At 43.3% G+C, this 22215-nt stretch overlaps 1 protein-coding gene across 2 annotated transcripts in view; it reads right to left on the bottom strand.

Moving 5' to 3' along the window:
- The window catches only part of ABCC4 (ATP binding cassette subfamily C member 4 (PEL blood group)), a 226468-nt gene that overhangs the window by 122242 nt on the left and 82011 nt on the right, over positions 1-22215 (bottom strand). For both annotated transcript variants that reach the window (XM_069467093.1, XM_069467094.1), the window contains exons 10-15: positions 21226-21315; positions 19507-19698; positions 11526-11620; positions 11215-11301; positions 5013-5109; positions 1490-1699 (exon numbers count right to left, since the gene is read on the bottom strand). In XM_069467093.1, coding sequence (XP_069323194.1) covers positions 1490-1699; positions 5013-5109; positions 11215-11301; positions 11526-11620; positions 19507-19698; positions 21226-21315 — 771 coding nt within the window. The remainder of the gene's footprint in view (positions 1-1489; positions 1700-5012; positions 5110-11214; positions 11302-11525; positions 11621-19506; positions 19699-21225; positions 21316-22215) is intronic.

Here is a 22215-nt window from a genome sequence, read left to right as displayed (position 1 = left end):
CTGATCCTTAAGGACTAATCAGAATACTTATAAGAATGATCTAGGCCGGGCTCAGTGGCTCACGCCTGTAATCCTAGCACTCTGGGAGGCCGAGGTGGGCGGATCGTTTGAGCTCAGGAGTTCGAGACCAGCCTGAGCAAGAGCGAGACCCCATCTCTACTAAAAATACAAAGAAATTATATGGACAGCTAAAAATATATATAGAAAAAATTAGCCGGGCATGGTGGCGCATGCCTGTAGTCTCAGCTACTCGGGAGGCTGAGACAGGAGGATCCCTTGAGCTCAGGAGTTTGAGGTTGCTGTGAGCGAGGCTGATGCCGTGGCACTCACTCTAGCCTGGGCAACACAGTGAGACTCTGTCTCAAAAAAAATAAATAAATAAATAAATAAATAAATAAAAGAATGATCTAGGTTCCTGGATGTGGATACTGAGCGTCTGGATGGTAAGGATTATCTATCTCTATGCATTTTTAAGGGAGCTGTAGTGCATCTCTGCCTGGAGAACTTACAATGTATTATAGATTCACAAGATCTGAGGGCGTACTTGGCTCTATGCTGTCCAGTGGGAATTCCAAGATGAGTAAGATGTAGATTATGGGGCTGTGTGCAGTGGCTCACACCTGTAATCCTAGCACTCTGGGAGGCCGAGGTGTGAAGGTCATTTGAGCTCAGGAGTTAGAAACCATCCTGAACAAGAGCAAGACTCCGTCTCTACTAAAAACAGAAAAATTAGCTGGGCATGGTTGCGTGACCCTGTAGTCCCAGCTACTCAGGAGGCTGATGCAGGAGGATCATTTGAGCTCAGGAGTTTGAGGTCACTGTGAGCTATGATGACCCCACTGCACTCTACCAAGGTGACAAAGCAAAGACTCCATCTCCCCCCAAAAAAAAACAAAAAAAAAAAACAACAAACAAACAACAACACATAGATTCCAGTCTTCAAAGGGAAAGGATGAAATTGGGAACTAACTCTGAAGTGTCTGTTGTGGGAGAAGAATTGTCAGGTCTTTGCATGTGCTACTCCTGTCCTAACACAAGCCATCTGACCACAGGACAGAATGAGGCACCTACAGTGTCAGAACATTCTGATTTGGCTGACTGAATGTGACCCACAGCAGGACTCTGTCTAAGGGAGTCTCTAAATTAAGCCTCTGGATACAAAACGGAAGCCGGGACCACCAGAGCAAGTAGGATTTTTCTACAGTGAATTTAAGAGCTGTAGAATCAGTGTGAGCCACACACACCTTTGGGACTTCCAGCAGCACATGCACCCACTACTGACCTCCAGGAGATTCACTGGCCAACAACTCAGGGATAACCCCAACCAGGCTTGTTCCCCTAATTCTACCAATTGCTCTGAATAAGGCACTGGAGGTGCAGAATCTACTTTGGGACAGATGATGATGTCCTGAGAAGAGTGAACCAAAGATCCAAGCGGCCACCAGCAGGTGACAACACCAGTGCATGACGTAGCATGAGATGAACTCACGTCTTGGCTCTCTGGAACACCGTCTTTCAGTGAGGGTCGAGATGACTGTTGAGACCAAATCGAAGATTCTGAGAAGGTCCGATTCCTTAGCGTGGGAGTTCCTGGACCTGGAGGCTGTTCAGCATCCTCGTTTTCTTTCTTTAAAAGGGAACCAAAATCGACCCCAGATTTCAGAAACTCAGTGTAAGTCCCCTTCTGCACCATTTTACCCTAAAAGAAAAATAAAGAATTTCAGAGGAATACGTGTGCACATAACAATACTAACTTCATATAATTCTAATCAAGTAAAGCTAATTGGTCTTAAATTATTATTATGTTTAGGTCTGGAATCCTGGTTGACAAATCTAGTACAATTCAACTCAATACCTGACTGAGCATTCTGTTCTCTGCCAGACCCTGTGTTAGGTGCCAGGGGGTATTAAAAAAAATAAATTGTGTAATAATTCATTACAAATGCAGGTCATTTATGTCAATACTATGGGCAATTAAGGAAACAAAAAGCATAGCTGTTGGTGGGCATATTAGTAGTCTTTATAGAAAATGTGAAAACTGAGTTAAGCCTCATGTGATAAGAATCAAAGAAACAGAGAAAACTGGGAAAGGTATTCGAGGAAAGAAACTTAAGAGTGACAAGGAGGTGGATATGAGCGTGTCCGCCCTTGCAGGAGTCACTCAGGCCAGCCTCTGCTGGCCAAGTGCCATGTGACCTGCTGGAACAAGGTGTTTGGGCACTACCCTTAGTCACAGACCCCAGGAGCTGCACATTCATGGTCTTCACTCTAAAACTGTCCCACTAACTCGGGAAGTTCCTAAATGAAAATTCAACATTCCAGGAGACACCTTTCTGTGCAGTTTCCCTTTCTTACAAAGTTATAGAAAATAATATATAATGTATACATATCTTTACTATTTTCTCACCCCATGAAAGGTGACCCAGCTAATTTACTCAAATAGCAACAAGCAAAATATTAGTCAAAATCAAAGGAATACAAAACAAATCAAAGGAGACCATCTCTGGTTAAGGCAGGACAGGTGGGGGAAGGTGGCCCAGAACCCCGACCTACCAGCCCAATCCTCCCACGGCCCCCAAGGTGGTGCACCAAGAAGACTGCAGTGATTCCCTTGGGCCTTGGGCTCTTTCAAGTAGTTTCAAACTAGAGGATTAGAAAATGTTTCCTGATACATTGCATCTTATTCTACCTAGGAAGTAAAATTCACCCATTTTGCTTAATGAAATCACTACTTTTCACTTAGTATGTGTGCAACACACAAGGAAACTGCTATTGGTTGAGAAGCCAAGTACTGACAAGAAATCCCGAGTGGGCTCGCAGTGGGCAGCCATTCCCCCCACTGCTGTCAGGCAGGGACGGCACCAACAGTAAGGATGGACCCCAGATCATCTAGGGGTTCCCTGCAGTAGAAAAACAGTTGTTTTGAAAGTACTAAAACTGGGGAAGCATGCCCAAAATAATCGATAAGGGAGGCCCCACACAACATCTGGGGACTGGTGATAAGGTTTGTATCCCACCAGTAGATTCTGTAATATTCTCATAATATGACCAACATGGGGGTCTTACCAAACTAGTTTCAGCCCTCTGCACACAAAAGTGTTTTCAAGTTGGAGGAACCCAAGCTCCCTATTCCTGGGGGAGTGGGGAAGAACCGGCATATGGAATTGCTTCCGAAGAGGCCGCAGTTCTTTTATAATCCTCCTCGGGGCAAGAATTCATCGGCCAGAGCTTCGGTGGACAGGTTCCTCACTGTTCTTTAGTAGCCACATTAACCAGCAAGGAGGCATTTAAAAAATGATCTGCAAGAACTTTGCTACCAGTATGTATCCTGCTTGTAATAACGTGAAATTTATCTCTGACAATGATATACACAGATCTTGTGACCTGTAGTGAATATTCATTATTTGTTATTTCCATTATTTTACCAAGACATTGTAGGAGGGGAAATGTTTGAGGGTACTAAGGGAGGTTCAGGCCTGGAACAGACAGGGGTTAACGACAGGGGCGTTCAGCCGGAGAGGCAAGCAAGCCTCAGCGTGATGCATCAAACCACTCGAGGTCTGAAAAACTCACTAATCTTCACCTCCCCAACCGCGTTGGCTGCTGTGGGTTAAATAGTGGACCCTAAAAAGATACGTTCAAGTCCTAAATCCTGGTACCAGTGAACGTGCCCTTTTTTGGAAAGGGGATATTTGCAGATGTAATCAAGTTAAGATGAGGCCACACTGGCAGGCCCTAAAGCCAACAGGACATAAGTCCGTATAAGAAGAAACCCAGACAGACTCAGAGATAGGGCCACGTGACTAGGCAGAGATGGAAGTGCTGCAGCTACAAGCCCTGAACATTAAGGACTGGCAGCAAAATACCAGCAGGTGCAAGAGGCAAGGAAGGCCTCTCTCCTAGAAACTTCGGAGAGAGATCAGCCCTGCTGACTCCTGGATTTTGGACTTGCAGCCTCAGAACTGTGAGAAAATAAACTTCTGTTGTTTTAAGCCACACAGTTTGTGGTTCTTTGTTCTGGCAGCCTAAGCCCATACTTCCATTTTCTGAACAACTAAGAATTCAAATGGTTTCTGCTGTAGCTCCTGCAACAAACATCAAGAGGGATCTTTTAAAAATCACAAATGAGATCATGTCACTCCCCTGCTCTGGACTATCCAGTGGCTTCTGTCCTGATTCCAGGCTTACTGCTCACCACTCTGAGCCCATCTCCCTCCACGCTCTCCCTGGCTCGCTCAGCTCTAGCCAGGCTCCCTGCCTTTCCTGCAAACACACCAGGTGACTTCCTTCTTTAGGGCCCACTGTCGGTCCAAGTGCCTCAGAATCTCCTCTCCCAGGTGACTGCAAGGCCAGCACCTTCATGTCACTGTCACTCAGGTCCCCATCAGGCAACCCCTGCCCCTCTATCTCCATCATTGCGTCTATCTGCAGGAGAAATGGAAGCCCCATGATGGCAGGGACTTTGTCTTACGTATTGCTTTGCAGGTTCTCGCATGAAACAGGTGCTCAGAAATACCTGTGCAGCGAGACTAGCCAATGGATATACCAGGAAAGAGGGTGCTTGGATCCCCAGGGGCTGCTCAGCTACCCAACTGTGTTTCTGTTATGAACAGAAGATGCTCTTTAGGCAAACGACGTATGGCAATCAAATGGATGCAAACAGGTCTTACTACCTGTAACATCCAAATAATATACTTTGACATAAGTCATGGAAGAGGGAAACAAAAAGTTCTCAGTAAAATAGCATCATTACCTGTAAAAATTTCACTAGAACAGTTATAATTTAGTAATTTTGACATAGCAATTTCATATAATATAGGGTAATATGGTTTAGAATGTAACAGTGACATTTCCACAAGTCCAAGGCATGAATCCCTGGTCTAAGAAGAAACGCAAGATTGAGGAAGAAGAGGGAGTTTCTCAGGAAGCCCACGGAGGGTGACCTGCTGGGAGACCCTTCACTCAACACACCTAGTATCAGAAAGTTCAGGAAACTTCTAGTAATTACTCACATCTTTCAGTATCAGGATCTCACTTGCCGCTTTGAGATACTGCAACTGATGAGTCACTAGAATTGTGATCTTCTTGTGCAAGGTTTGACAAATACACCTGCAGATTGTAAAAGGTACTGTATGAAAAACACATGAATGAGGTGCTCCAAATTGAAAAACATTCATTTTGAAATCATGAGATAAAGATAACACAGTAAAGATCTGTAATTTAAATACAAATTTAAATAAATGAAGCCGATCAGGTCCTCAAATTCACTAGCAGCAAATGTGAGCCTTGCTGTTCTAAGAAATTCTACACAATCTACTGAAGGAGGTAGTGGCTGCTAAATTTTTTTCTTCTAAAACACAGTTTAACAAGTATGGATTTCATGATGAAAAACAATTAAACAATACTGAGATTTCAAAACCTGGCTTAACTAAAATACTAATTATTTTATCACTGGTAGGAATAGGGGAGAGAGTGAGAGAAAGATCAATGTCATATAACAATGTGGACAATTCTCTTAGAAGGTTTCCTAGGTGATTATTTATAACGTACATAGTAACTAAAAATGGAGGGGCGGGCCCTTAGATCCTTAGTAAACTCCGCCAGAGTACATTTTTCCAGACCTTTCTTCCCAAATAACAGCAACAGAAAAACAAATGCTAGTGAGGCCTCCGTCCCCACAATACTTCCACTCTTGTGCAGGAAGCAAAACCTCTCTCATTAGGACTAAAAAATCTCCAAATATGAAAATAAAGAATAGAATCCAATAGTCCAAATCATAGTAGATATCATCCAATGGCTCAAAGGCTACGGTCCACCTCAGAGCACTTGTACAGTGACCCTGCAACACGCTCCCGTGTTGAGAATGCAGACCCCGGGGAACTCAGCCCAGCCCCCATCCTGCAATGGTCTGCACCCTCCTCAGGTAAGCCAGCAGGGAGGTATGAGCAGGTACGAGGCCCAGGATTCATGGGTAGGGTTCCCGGCAAATACTCTGGCTTCCCACGTCCTTGCACAGAGCAAATTTCAGGAACATGGCAAGGACACGACCTGCTGAGGTGGGTCAGAGCAAGAATTCGGGAAAAATACAAGCTGGAGTTCAATGCTGCCCTACCTCTTACTGGCCTGACAATGATGGTGAGTTACTGACTATCTCTGAACCTCAGTTTCTTCATCTAAAAACAAGGCTAATGTCAACTAGTAAGCATGTTCTGAGAAACAAAAGCATTACTCTATAAAAAGGGCCAGGAATATAACTCATGCCCAATAAATTAGTACCATCCTTAACTCTTCCCCTTACCCCACAATTAGCCATTAGCTTTCAGAAAGTCAGGATTTAGAAGTTGTTAGGGGGCACTTTGGAAATGGGGCCTGTGATCAGAACCAAGACACCAGACTGCAGATGTGTATGTCATTACTTCATTCTTAAAATCCAAAAGGATTAATTTTTCCCTTTTGACAAGTCTTAGTTTGGCTTATTTCATATCTAAGTTTCTTAACCTAGCAAACCCTTCTTCAGGCTTAGAACTAAAGCTTTAAATGGAACTGTTCCTTCTTAATTCAAAATTGCCTGCCCCTAAATCCCTTTACATAAATACCTGAAAGGAGATGTTACCAATCAAATCTAATGGGTTTGCTATGTCCAAGATCAGCCAAAGCAAAGGCTGCAAAATGTTTTCTTCCTACCATCTTCTATCACAGATAATATAAATAATTATGTTATCATTGTAATTGATGGCTTTAAATTCTTCCTAAATTATACTTTCTATCAAAATCTCCAAAAAAAATACTCTCTATATTTTTAAGAATAAAAAGTTTCAAGTCATGCCATAAAACAAAAGAAGCCAAATACAAAAAAATGATTCATTCCATAACAGATTATTTAACTCTCATCCTATATATACTCGAATATAATAAGCGCTGATATATACAGTGGTTAAAGGTGACACAGATAAGAAGGACAGAGTCACCACCTTCACCCATTCAGTCAACACATTTGTTTGAGCAGCTGCAAAGTGCCAGGCACTGCTCTGTGTGCTGCAGATACAGCCACTGGTCGAGCCAACAGCCAACATGCTGCATGGTTGCGTAGAGAAGACACACTACACAAACACAGACAACGCACTCTCGGGCCGTGATGTGAGCTATGTAGAAAAAGCAAGGCGAGGGTTGCAATTTTAGACGGAGTGGTCAGGAAAGCCTCTGCAAGGAGGTGACATATACACCACATGCCTTCATGCATTTCACAGCCTAGTGTGAGGATACCAAGTATTTGGAAGCAACTGTTTTCCTGTTCCCGTACCCACTCTAGGTATTACCAATTTAAAAAAATATTGGCCAACAGATAGGTAATATGTTTTTTCATTATTTTAATTTACATTTTCAATGATTTAATAGCAAGATTAAAGATTTAGTTTATTGGTCATAAAAGAAAAAAAAAGGGACCAGAAACATCCCGCTGAGGGCAGCATGCAGACAGCAAGGGCACGATGCCCCCTGGAGGCACAGGACGGAAAGGCAAGCAGGTGGGTTCAGCTTTGCACAGCTGTCCCCAGAACTCAGACTGAAGATGCTCATACAGACAGGGACACAGGCAGACGTGAGAAAGGGCCTGCATGCCTCATTCAAGGCGCTCCACAGAAGTCGGCACGGCTGGAGCACCAGGTTTGTGTGAGGAAGACTTGGAAAGGTGAACGGGGGCAGATGGCAAAGAACTGCTCGCCATTCAAGGACTTGGAACTGTATCCAAAAGTGGGGAAATCTGCAAAGGACTGCAAGGGGGAAGGTGAAGCAGTGCTGTGGTCTGAATGTTTGTGGCATTCCCCAAATTAATGCTGAAACCAATGGGATGGTATTAGGAGGTGGAGCCTTTTCATGGGAATCTGCCCTCATGAGTGGGATTAGTGCCCCTATAAAGGAGGCCCAAGGGAGCTGCCTCGTCCCTTCCACCATGTGAGGACACAGCAAGAAGACGGCTGCCTATGAACCAACCAGGGAGTGATCCCTCACTAGACACCAAACTGCTGGTGCCTTGATCTTGGATTTTCCACCCTCCAGTACTGTGAGAAATAAATTTCTATTGTTTATAAGCCATCAAATTTATGGAATTTTGTCACAGTGGACCAAATGGGCTAAGACAAGTAGGCAGGCAACAGTGTGGGAGATCTGATGAGGAGAGACTGGAAGGACTAATTATGCAGATGGCAGAGGTCTGAGAATCTGGGGCTTTCTAATATATAACAAAATCCATAGCTTGCAACAAATCAAACTGGCATCAGTTAATCTAAGGGCCCCTCACCTCCGACATATGATAGAATCCACTTAATGTTTGTAACATACAGTTGTAAAACTCACAAACCTTAATAACCTTGGATATATATTCATGACTGAAGTAAAACTGTTAATGGCAAAGAGAAGTGTAATTCATTCACTTTTAATACAAAACACTTCACATTTCTAAGCTTCAACACAACCGCCATTTTTCAGAGCATATTGTTCAATCCAATTTTCTAACTCGTTGAGAACATTCTCCAGTTGCTGCTGAGTGATTTCCTAAATTGCATTCGTGCTCCCTGCCCTAAGTTTCCCCAAAGAATATGATTCTGATTAGCAAACAACAATTTTAACAAGCTTGCTTCTATCAAGTGTATATCCAAAGTCATTAAACCTTAAAGGTGCAAGAAGACTTTATAAATACCCCCTGTGCTCAAAGAAAAACTTAGGGGAGCTTTTGTGATATGCACACCGATATGCAGCAATTACAACACTTTCTTTTTGCCCCCCTGGGGAGGCCAATGTGGTGCCCCATCAGGAATTATTCTTTAAGCGATAAAGAACTGGTGGGGACTCACAAAGGCCCTTCTCTGCCTAAGGGAAAATTCACCAAGTCACAACCTGGAGCGGGCAGGAAAAGAGAGTCACATCAGAGCACTGGGGACAATGCCAGCTGCCAGCTGCTCCTCCTCTCTACATTCTGAAAGATTCAGTGCTACCAATCCCCGTTTTGTTTTTTTTTTTTTTTGGTGGTAAAATATGCATAACATAAAGTTTACCACTTTTACCATTTTTAAGTGTACAGCCCAGTGTGCCAAACACATTTATACTGTTGTGCAACTATCACAAGCCTCCACTTCCAGAACACATTTTACAGACACACCCGCCCAGAGCCCCAGGTTCGGTAGATGGCCTCATGTCCCAGCCCCTGGAAACTGGAGCCCAGAGATGAGTGACTGTCACACTGCTGACACTGCCTGAGTCTCTCTCTTTACCTTGCCATCCAGGACCCGTCGGGGACTAAAACGTGCGCCCCTAAAGGCTTCTATGTTCCAGCCCTCACCCTTAATAGCTGAGAATTTGGAGACAAGCCCTTCCAAAAGATAATTAAGCTAAAATGAAACTGAGAGGGTAGACTCTACTCCAACCTCGCTAGTGTCCTTAAAAGAAAAGATCTGGACACAGACACACAGGAAGGAAAGTTGGTGTGAGGACCCTGTGAGAAGGCAGCTATCAGCAAGCCAAGGAGAGGGTCCTCAGGAGAAACCAAACCTGCAGATGCCTGGATCTCGGACTCCCAGGCTCTGGAACTGTGAGAAAACAAATTGCTGTTGTCTAAGCCACCCAGCCCATGGCATCTGTGATGGCAGCCCTGGCTGACCAACACAAGACCTGACCGTGAGCAGTTCCAAATATCTTTCTCACATGCTCTGCTTGAGGAGGACTTGCCTGCTTGCTGTTCTTTTCACGAGCCTCACTTGTTCCTGTCCCCTCTGCTTCTACTATTCCTTTTACCAAAGGAACCAAATCCTGTTCTCAGCTTCTACAGACCCTTCCCGGCCTGCAGGATCACAGGCTACTGCCCGCCAAGCCCAGCCCACACGGAACTTCCTGATCTCAGCTGAACGCATACAGCTACCCACATCTTCCATTTCACATTAATTAACCTATACTGAAACCCCCTTAAACGTACGTTGGGTACACTGAACTTCTCTACATGCTTATCTTGATAAACTCCATGTAGAGACACATTCCTTAAGGGCAGAATGAGATCTAAACTTCTCTGTCTCCCTTACTCTGCCCAGTATGGGTCCTTAACGTCTCTGTGATTGACTGCCCTCCTTTGCATACTAAGACCTTTTGCACAATAGCATCTGTAAGAGCTTCTATCTCGGTGCCTATAGTAAGTGCTTCCATCTGCGCAGATGAAAGGGCTCACTGGCCTTAACAAGGCCACAAGCAAGCAGCTTACTGTGGGGCAGGTGTGGATGCTGTTTTAGCAAGACCAAGTTCATGATGCTTTCAAAAAGGCCAATCTAACACCAGTGGTCTCCAACTTTTTGGCACCGGGGACCAGTTTCATCGAAGACAACTTTTCCGGGGGTGAGGGGTGCAGGCGGAGCTCAGGCAGTGATGTACGGCTGGTTCCTAAGAGGCCACAGCCTGCAAGTTGGGGACCGTAGGTCTGGACGACACGGAAGTATCAATTGGCACATGTTAGGTTAGGGTAGACACAAAAAAAGATTCCAGAGTTGCTCTACCTCAGTGCCAAAAAAGAGCCAAAGAAAACAAACTCCAGAACCACCAAGTGAGAGTCAGGATTCTAGACTACTTGCAAACATCAGCTAACCCTACACATCTGTGAGTCTTAAGGGTTAATTCTAGTACGAATCCATGAAGCAACAACAATCTCTTGAAGCCATACTCCTCTAATACAGAACAAATCATTCTTGAATTCTACACTTTACTAATTATTTCCAAACTTCCAGATTATAAACATCAACCAACAACGCCTTTCCACAAAAGTCCTGTGTTGGTATCAAAAACCTCTCTTCTAATGTGCCATAAACAAATAATGGAGGAAAAGAACTAGCAGCCAAGCACCAGGTTGCCAAGTCTCACCCTTCACTGTAACATTTGTACATCATCTTTCGTATTCCTGGGGTCTGGATCCACTGGCAGTTTATTGGTGATCAGGTATTTCCTAACTCCCTAAGGCATGAGCTCCACTCACTTCCACACACTGAAATCGCCTTCTATATCTTCCTTCCTTACAAGTACAAGGTCATGATTGTGCAAAAGTTCTCTAAAATGGGTTGGGGGTTGCGGGAGAAGCCCGCAGGGTGAGACTAGCTAAATTTTCAGAAGCTACACAGGCTTTCCTGAGCCAACTCAAGGGGTTCTTGGAAAGGAGAAACGACATAAAACACCAAAGAAACTCACAGTTCGAACAAGTGCTTGCCAACTTCCGTATCGACCGCACTGAGAGGATCGTCCAGGAGGTAGATGTCGGCGTCTTGATACACTGCTCTAGAAAACGTGCAAAGAGACATCAGAAGGCGCCACGCTTCCCAGCTCCTACCTAGGACGCATAACCACGTTCAGCAACTTGGGTGGAGATTCCAAATGCCAACGGAATAATCACAAACAGGTGCTTCACACAGGGCCCAGCACAGAGTAAGCGGGTTCAGTACGTTAACCTGCTCTAGAAGGACAAAAGACACCAGCAGAGCGGCCGCTGAAGTTCGCCTTACCTTGCGAGGTTTACACGCGCCTTCTGCCCTCCACTCAGCGTGGTTCCCCTGTCTCCTATCACAGTCAGGTCCCCATCCTCCAAAAGCTGTAAATCCTGCATGGGGAAAAGGGCGGGGGGAGGAATAACTTAAAATGTATTCTACTATCACCCTAAATTTTGCGTGTCAATTCTGCAAACATATACACATATTTGATCAACAGCAATGGAGATATTTCATGGTGTCTAAACTGTAACTTTCACCCTTTCAAAAAAAAAACTCTCAAGGTGTTCTGTTTTAATGCTGTAGTTTTTGACGGCATCTATGTGCTTAACCATTTTAACCGATATTTATTGAGTAATGACTATATGTCGGGCCTTGTTTTAGACACAGTAATTTAGCAGTAAAGGAAACAAGGTTCGAGAGTTTTCAAGGTAGATGGCTGACAATAAAAAGTTACCGCAAATGCAAGCGGTAATGAGTGCTAAGTAGAAAAAAGAACCTGACTTAGGGGGATGAGAGTGACAGAGACAAAGTCCAGTTTACGTGGGCTGGCCAGCCCAGCAAGGTGTCTGAGAGGGGTTCAGCAGAGACCTGTCAGAGGGTGCAGTGAGCGGGCACACACTGGAGAAGGCATGTTCCATGGAAAGGAGCAGGAGGCACAAAAGCCATGGGGCAGGCATGCGCCCAAGGTGTTCTCGGAACAGCAGCGCAAACACCAGCAGAGCTGGAACAGACTGAGTGCGGAGTGGTGGGAGGGGGTGGTGGAGGTAGAGGGGCCGTGGCTTCATTCCCAGGACAAGAGGAAGAATGTCATAACCTAGGCGATAATCTAGGCAAGAGGCAAGAGTGGCTAGGACCTGAGTGGGAGCAGGGGCAGTGGACAGAAGTGGTCACATTCTAGACAGATTTCAAAGGTAGAGCCTGTGAGACCTGATGAGGGTGTGGGCTGTGAAAGAAGAGGAACACTGTGTTGATTTTGGTGCGAGAAAGAGGAAGAACAGGGTTGTGATTTATTGAGCTGGGGAAGATGGTGGATGCAGATTTAGGGAATAAAATCAAGACTTCAGTGATGGCCAAACTACAATGCCCACTGGTGATGTCAAGGTGTAGCTGGATAAACAAGTCTGAATGTCTGTGCTGGAGACATAATCTCGTGGGCTGTCAGTGAACGCATGGCTTTTGGAGCCATAGAGCCTATCGAGAAGTTGGTGTGTTTTCACGTGTCTTCACAAGCCATCTGGCTGATCCCATGACAGACAAAAGTATACAAGAAATAGGGGTAGGTAGAAAGAGCAGTCTGGCCAGGATAAACCAAAGGGGAAGGAACAGGATACTTGAGGGATGCAGGGCAGGTCAGCTGCACTAAATAGATTCTCAGTCCATGCAAGCCAGGAAAAATGAAAGCTAAAAAGGATAATACATTTTTATTTGAGGATCTGGAAATCTAACAATAGTTATATTTGAATATTATTTAAGAAATAAGTTGACAAAGCACAATACCTTTAAAAAAAAAAAAAAAGATGACAAGAACATTCCAAAAATGACAAGACAACCATCAGGTTTAAGTTACACAACATTGTAATGGAAATCCTCACTTGGACTGTCTATGTGTATCACTAGATGAACACTGGCATAGACAAGGAGAGTTTGGGGGAGTTTGTTGGGTATCGATTAACCTTCACAGGAAACACTCTAGGACTCTACAGCAAAAGCCCTATTACAGATCAAGCGTTCACTTCTCATTATCTTTTCATTTGTCTATATTCTGACAAATCTGGGGACAAACGAAATGGCATTTTGAGATCTCCATGACAATCAAGTCCTTTGACCTTCCTAAGATTTCATTTTCCCTCTTCTCCAAAATGTCTTGCAGAAACAAGAATTACTAAACCCACAGGATGCTGGGAGAATCAAAAGAAAAAACAGGGGCTGGGTGCAGTGGCTCATACACTCTGGGAGGCCGAGGCGGGAGGATCGCTCGAGGTCAGGAGTTCAAGACCAGCCTGAAAAAGAGCAAGACCCCGTCTCTACTAAAAATAGAAAGAAATTATCTGGACAACTAAAAATATATAGAAAAACTTAGCTGGGCATGGTGGCGCATGCCTGTAGTCCCAGCTACTCGGGAGGCAGAGGCAGGAGGATTGCTTGAGCCCAGGAGTTTGAGGTTGCTGTGAGCTAGGCTGATGCTATGGTACTCCAGCCCAGGCAACAGAGCAAGACTCTATCTCAAAAAAAAAAAAAAAAAAAAAAAAAAAGGTGTACAAACACACTCTCATAAGCAGAAAAGGACATGAGTTCACTGTAATTTTGCTATTGGTGACAGAGACATATTTTCTGATCCACCCAACAGTGAGATCCCTCGCACAGCACAAATTCCCCTAAGCAAAGCACACCACCAAAGGGAAAAAAGAAAGAGTATCTCCATCGTAACCCACTCCCCAACAGCCCCCAAAGACACACACAGAGATCCGTACATACTCTAAAGCTGAACTGGATTGCATTGAATGAAAAACAATTCCTGTTATGAAAATTCAATATTTCACATTATCTTTGTTGAGCTCAGACGTTAATACTGTCTCTTGCTTTCGGCTTCCATGAAAAACAATGTGCCATTTTAAGTTCCAAGCCTTTCACCCACAGCACATACACACTGTGTGCTTGGCCCCAGTTCACTGTGTTCTGTCTAGGTTTTATGCCTTGATTTTATGTTGTTCTGTTTTCTTTCTCCAACAGCATGGAGCTGCAGCACAGCAATCTCAGCCACTTTCCAGGCCAGGCACTCAAAGCCCACACTTTCACGTGGCATGTTAGGGAATACGAATGGGCTCTGACTCTGGCGGTAGTATCTGAGCACAACGTTGAGTGCTGTTGCCTCGGCAGACTATTTATACACAAGCCTCAGACAGGGAAAATATTTCAAAGGATCTTAAGGAAAAGCTGAGCTGGGCTAATTTCCTAGCCATGATTTTCTGGTTTGGTTAAAGGGAAAGCAGGAGTCGAGCAGAAATTACGAACACTCCCAACGAGAAGAAGATATTCCCACTCATGTTAGTCACCGCCCAGTAAAATCAGCCAGTTATTTCATCTACAAGTGCTTTCACTGCACAGCACACACACAGACTAGAGGAAAACAAGGGAACGGCTATGAGAGTTGGATGCCATCAGGCCAGAATCCTATCAAGTGCCCATTAACAGTGGTGACCCTGAAGGTGACACACGATGGAGGAACTCTTGACAGTTAATGAGGGCCAGACCTGAGGCCCTGGGACACGAGGCGGGGTTCCAGAGTCACAGAGCAGCTCTCACGCCTCTCTGGTCACAGCTTTGCTTCCAAGTGGACCTGCCCTTCCTATCACGGCCTGTCCAATCTACCCACCTTCCAGCCCAGTTCAAACTCTCTCTTCTATGACACCACTCCTGCCTTTCCCTCATCAGAAATCTCATCTCTTTCTACTGCGTTCTTAAGGCTTTGTTTATATTTCTAATGGTGGCCCTGCTTTATTCCACTTCATAATGTTTATGTGTGTACACAGCCATCCCCCATCAGTCAGCTTCTGGGTGGTAGAACCACGCACTGACCGCTGTTCGGGACGCCTGGTATTATCTCTAATCGTTGTGTCACAACGACCCACAGAGTAAGTTCTGGACCCACTTCCCAGATGAGGGAACTGAGAACCAGTGAGGGCCGGTCGGTCCAAGGACTGTCAGCTAATAAGTGGAAGCATTGGAATACAGCCCACGCTCATCTCAGTTCACAATCTGTTGTCCTTTCACATCACGCTGCCCAGAGAGGATACGGAAAGACATATTTAAAATAAAGGCAATACTACAACAATGCAATGCTTGCAGGTCTCTATATTTACACACAGAAGGAGCAATGGATGTCGTCTCCAGGTTTAGATTCACCTTCTGTACTCAGCATTTCTTACTTACTATTATGTGAGTCACAGGCGAATGACATGGTCCTTCCAATTGAGAGACGAAACAATAGTTAGGGTATAATTGTCAAGGCAGACTGTTCAACTTGGCAGGAACGTGGTAAATATGAGAAGAAACTATAAAACGGTGGGTGCCCAAGAGAGGTTTATATATTTAAGTAATCTATATGTGAAAACATTAAAGCCAATTTATTAATCCCGCATCTTTGGTTTTATATAGCTTAAAATTTCTAAAAAGTTCTCAAGGGCAAAATGACAATATGCAGACAAGGGTTATGTGTCTATTAGGGTAACGATATTTTTATTGTTAACTTATTTAGTGTACTATGTATAGGGTACCTACATAAATATCAATTCAAATAATGGTAGTTACGTACTCTGATACATTAGTTCCAACATGCCACATTTTGTGTGATTTTAAACAAAACTGGTGACTTTTATAATTAAGAGCTAACATTTATAGATGGCCTATTATGTGCCTAGCAATCGGGCACTTTAAATTCATGATCAAATGTCATCCTAAATAGCTGCATGAGGTAGACAGTACTATTGTCTCCCATTTTACAGATGAAGAAAATGAGGCTTTGTAAAGTTTAGACAATTAGCTAAACTGGCACACCTGGTAAAGAAGAACTGAGACTCCAGCCCAGCCCTGTCTGACCCCAGGGCCTCAGGTTGCAACCAATACCCCTAAAGTACCTAACACACCTGTACACTGCTTCCTTAGGTACGTCCTGAAACTCACTATGATGTCAACTGCAGTGAATCCGTAATCAGCCTACATGATGCTGCTAAGTAAATGTGAAGTATTACTTCCTAACTTGCTATCTCTGAAATGTTTTTAGCTCAATGAACTTACATTACAAATTTACTTCAATTTGATCTAGTACACTGTATCGAGCTGTTATTACTATATCCTACCATGAGAAATCTTTCTTTTTCCTGTTTTCTCCTCCAGCATTTGGGAGAGTCGGGGAGGGAGGGCACAGGGAAACTATAAGGAGAAATCTTTACTTATCTGATCAATCTATTTAGAGAAAAGGGCTATAACAGTGACAATCGCTACTGTTTAGCAAAACCTGGCATGTCCGCATGTCACAGACATTGCCTGTGGTCTTTAAAAACATTTTGTATCTTCCCATTTAATAAGAAAGCAAATGGAGGCAAATGCCTGCCGCCACCCAGGACTGTTTCTGTCCAACGGCCAAGCCTTCTCTAACACAAATGAAGTCTCCGTACCCACAGGACAAAATAATTCAAAGAAGCTCCTATAATCAATGGCCATCTTGTGCCATAGCTTATACAGATATATAGATTATATAGATTATATGGCACAAGATGCCACTGACACATGGATTCAAAAAGATCAGCAAAGCATCTGCTAACTCATTAAGTGGCTCCCTGGTTTCTTAAAGGTCTTGATGATCCCCTGCTAAATAGATTCATAAGTGGCTTTTTAAAACTGCAGCAAAACCTCTTGGAAAACATCTAAACCAATGCACTCATTTTGCAGCAAAGACATCAGGGGCCCCGAGAAGTAACATGATGTGTCCAAAATGACACCAAGATGAAGCCGGGCCAGGACTTCTGCTCTCTTTGACTTCTCCACCCCAGGCCTGCCATTCTGCCAAGGAAGCAAATGTGCACAGGGAGGATAATAGTTCATGCTTACAAGCTGGCGCGGTGGCTCACGCCTGTAATCCCAGCACTCTGGGAGGCCAGGGCAGGTGTAATCATTTGAGCTCAGGAGTTCAAGACCAACCTGAGCAAGAGCAAGACCCTGTCTCTGCGAAAAATAGAAAGAAATTAGGTGGAAAACTAAAAATATATAGAAAAAATTAGCCGGGCATGGTGGCACATGCCTGTAGTCCCAGCTACTTGGGAGGCTGAGGCAGCTGATCGCTTAAGCCCAGAAGTTTGAGGTTGCTGTGAGCTAGGCTGACATCATGGCACTCTAGTCCGGGCAACAGAGTGAGACTCTGTCTCAAAAAAAAAAAACCCAAACACCAAACAAAAACAAACAAACAACAAAATAGTCCATGCTTATAGACATCTAAGAACAAACCAAAAAATCACTATGCAAGCCCAGCCCAGGGACTCCATTCCCACTGGAGTCTGCCTGCCTTGCAGAAGCCCTAAGGTGGTCGAAGCCCAAGACACTGTCGACGTTACTGGCCCAGCCCTTGCAGGTGGCTGCGGAAGATGCCAAGTGACAGCCACTGTCCCAACACCTGCTACCCTCCAGAGACATGGAGAGGAAAAAGGCAGGCAGGGCTGGGCTGACCTTGGAATCAGCAATCTGAGGTGGGTATCAGAAGCTGACCCTGACTAAGATAAAAAGGAAACGCCTGAGAACGGTTTCTGTTGACATTCCACCTTCATCAACCACCCAGTTTTTTAAATATTTCTGCCTCATAAACATCCTCAATTGAGAGTGGCCTGGCACAGGGGAAATGGAATCTGGAGCCATACAGATACGGGCTTGAACTTGATCTGCAATAGGATGTGTCATTCCATCACTCGAACCCTCCCTCTTACCAACTATAAAATGATAGTAATATTGAAGACACTAGAAATTAGAGCAAAAGATTAAAAACTCACAGACATTTTGTGTGCATATGCATGTGTGTGTGATACAGAGAGAGGGAGAGATATGATTAAAACATGGTGGACCTCAACTAAATGGAAGCTGTTACCATTACCATTCTACATGTGCCTTACCCCTTTTCTTATATATGTATACTATTTAATACAAATCTAGCTCATTACAGCTAACTTGATGTCATTTCCGATAACACATTAATAACCCAGGAGAAAGCAATAAAAGCTCTTTAAACAAGCAATTTTTTTTTTTCAACATCACCATAAAATGCTACTCACCCAATACAATCTATGACGTTCAAGCCATTGTTCCTGCAAAAATTACTCAGTCCTCCCTAAGCTGCTTGGATGCCTTCTGCATCCCTCCTTTGTCAGTGTGTCGCAGCCTTTTCCAGACAGTATAAAAGAACAGTCGGACGTCCAGGCAGCACCGAACAGACCCCGGGGAGAGCCCTTTAACGCCATTATTCGCTGATTTTTATGACCCAAAGAGGGTAACATACCTTCAGTTTTTACTTTCTTTTTGCCAACTTATATTCTACTAGATAAGCTCAGTTTTTATCTGTCATCCAGCAACGTTATTAAAATCGCAACATATAATTAAACATTTGATCTTGTCATTTTCTGCAAAACTCAAATGTTATTTCCGAAAGCAATCTCTCTCCTGGTGAAAGGAGGCAGTATTAAAAAGAAACTTGTGAACATTCCATTTTCTCTAAATAATAAACTGCAAGTCAAAAATGAAGTGGAGAGGGAAACCTATGGTCTGAAAGTGACCTAAGTTAGAGACATCAGCCAAACACGATGTGGAGATCTCATTTGGAGTCTGATTCAGGCCGATGGGTAACAACGTTTCTCAATGGGATAAAGAACTGTAAACACGGAGTAGACAGTTGATGACAACAAGGAATTTTGGTCATTTTTTTTTTAGGTGTGATAATGTGGTAATGATTTTTTCAAAGAAGTTCTTATCTTTTAGAGATTAAATAATACAGTATTTACAGGTAAAACGCTATACAGTCTAGAATCCGCTTCAGAAAAATCTGGGTAGAGGTGGAGCTGGCAGACATCAGGGAGCAGATACAAAGCAAGACTGGCCACAAGCTGATCGTGGATGAAGCTGAGTGAGGGGTGCACGAAGCTTCAATGCACTGTTCTCTACACTTTACAAATTTTTATAATTGTCCATTTAAAAAAAATGTTACAAGAGAATAAAATTTCACAAAACCAAACCAAACCCATATAAAAGCACACTATGAATATCATTACTACATTAGGATGAAAACAACAGAGAGAGAATGTGTGTGTGTGTGTGTGTGTGTGTGTGCAGTTACATGGAAGACTGGCTTAAAATATTAAATAACGTTCAAAGATCTTACAAAATTTTTTTAAAAATTTAATAAAACTTTGATGTTTAAATTAACACTAACGTTACTTGAAATTCAAAAGTCATCACTCACCTTTTTCAAAGCACAAGCCTTTATTACTTTTTCATATCGTTCCTTTTCATATTTCTTCCCAAATAAAATATTACTCCTCACAGTTCCTGAAAACACCCAGGGCTGCTGAGAAACATAGGCAATTTTTCCATGTACGCTGACCAGCCCCTGTTTCGGCGGCAGCTCCCCAAGCACGGCACTTAACAGCGAGGACTGAAACAGATTGTAAAAAACACGTGTGCACTCAACACGCAGGAAAGAATAAGCCACTACAATACAGCCTTGCCCGGCCCTGGAGATTGGATAAACATCATTCATTCTTTCACTTAACATAGGATAAAGTACAGCGCTGAGTTGTAATAAAAAACTGGAAATAACACTACTAGTCAATGCATAAACTAATGACTTATAAGGAATATTGACAAAATGGAACATAACAATCTACTCTGCCCAAATGACTTTCTTCCAAGTGAAATGGTATATGGAACAAAGAGTAATTAAGAATGTTTATAGGCCAGGTGTGGTGGTTCACGCCTGTAATCCTAGCTCTCTGGGAGGCCGAGGTGGGCGGATCGTTTGAGTTCAGGAGTTCGAGACCAGCCTGAGTAAGAGCGAGACCCCGTCTCTACTAAAAAAATAGAAGGAAATTAGCTGGACAACTAAAAATACATATATAGAAAAAATGAGCCGGGCATGGTGACACATGCCTGTAGTCCCAGCTACTCGGGAGGCTGAGGCAGGAGGATTGCTTGAGCCCAGGAGTTTGAGGTTGCTGTGAGCTAGGCTGATGCCACGGCACTCTAGCCCAGGGAACACAGTGAGACTCTGTCTCAAAAAAAAAAGAATATTTATAGCAACTGAGTAGCACAGCATGATATAGTTTTCACATATCTTGATATTGAATGCAGTTGTTCCAGCATCAAGATATCCTTCACTTGACAAAGCATTTGGTTCCAGAAAAGTTATATGTAAATAATATATCCTATTCGCTAGGGAAGACTTTTATTTAAAGGAATCCTGGGACCATGTTTCTGCAAAGCAAAATTCAATCATAAAGGAAATAATCTAATCACCCTAATGTATATTAGGTTGTTTAAGAAAGCATGAGACTAAGTGTGCACGCACATTTCCTTCAAATCCTCTACAACATACAGATGGGATGGGTCTGTGCCTACCATTATCAACCTTACAACACTGAATTGAAATCATCTGTTTGTGTATGTCTCACCCCAGAAACTGGCAGCTTCTGGAAGGCAGTGGCATCTCGGTCTTGCTTATATTTGTATCTTTTGCCCCAACACAGGGCCACACACCTGGCTGCATATTTACTAAATGTGCATTGATATGACTTGGAGAAGTTATAGGAAGAAATGAGCCTTCACAACTTCCCAATGTCTTGTAGTACCTAGGGTCCACTCCAACAAAAGGAAGTCCCCACTTTCTCAGCCACTCCACCCTGAATAGGAGTCACATAAATAATTTCCTTCACTGAGATGTCCAACCTCCAGACAAGGAGTTCCCAATTGTGCAACTTGAAATGCAAAGGGAAATACAATTCACGTTACACAGATTTATTTGGTCAGATCACTTTCTTGCAAAACTAATGTTCCATGGAACACAATGAGAAATGCTGTTCCAGGTTCACCCAGCCCAACATTGTGCTACACATAGCTTTGGGCTCAGCCCCAAGAATGTGAGATGTGATGTTGCATCCAGCTGCCAAATGGCATTATAACTTACCTTTCCTGCTCCCACGGGTCCAACCACAGCTAACAATTCACCAGGTCTGACGGTAAAAGAAAGGCCTTGTAGGGTTGGGGTTTCTGATGCCTACAAATTAAAGTTTACAAAAATGTGCCCAGATCAATAAAGTAACACAAGTCACTTCAAAAAGCGAAGAATGTAATAGTCACTGTATATGAACATAACCCAAATCTTTCACCTTTTCATCCAACCATATTTATTTGTGGGGTGTGAAGCAGTTTGGTAACTTAAATACTAAAGTAAAGCCCATTCCCTTTTACCAGATTTCCATATGAACATAGCTATAGACATCTATAGAATTTAGGTAGTAAAAACAACAAGGCAAGCTTCTTGAAATGGAAGCTTCTTGGCTCACATCAACTTACTAAAACGATACTGTTAACATAATATTCACTTTGGGAGGTTTCCATTATGACCCTTGATTCTAATCTTCTATTTCATCAACCTCCACAAGGTGGCAGCATAAGCACATGGTATGCCCAGCCCTTGACTTAAAAAAATTTTTTTGAAACCACCCTTCTCTCCAATTTCCATGTGATAAAGAATAAATCTCAGTAACACTGAGCAAGGAAGAAGGCATGTCACTCTTGCCAAATGAACTTCTACAAATGATGGTAAATGCTGTAACCATGGCACTAGTTTAACAAAAAAAAAAAAAATGGGGAATAAAGAAATTAAGAATAAATTCGTGGGTCAAAGTGATTAAGTCCCAGAGTTATGACTGCAGTATGCGCTACTGAGCATACAGGGACAACACGGTACTTCCACCGTTTACACCGGGGACGTACGCACTACAGCATACACTCCAACACAAGGAGGTGGGAAGGATAAAGTACTCATTATGCTATCAGCAATAATATTCCCGAATAATCCATAAACTCTAAGATAAAGAGATTTAACAGTATATGTATGTGTTTGCATACATTAAATGTCACGAAAATGCTCAGTAACTGCTGGTGTTAAAAA

This window comes from Eulemur rufifrons, chromosome 4, assembly GCF_041146395.1.
Source record: "Eulemur rufifrons isolate Redbay chromosome 4, OSU_ERuf_1, whole genome shotgun sequence".
Taxonomy (NCBI): Eukaryota; Metazoa; Chordata; class Mammalia; order Primates; family Lemuridae; genus Eulemur; species Eulemur rufifrons.
Note: the sequence above shows the minus strand (reverse complement) of the source record. Positions and strands in the feature narration are given on the sequence as shown.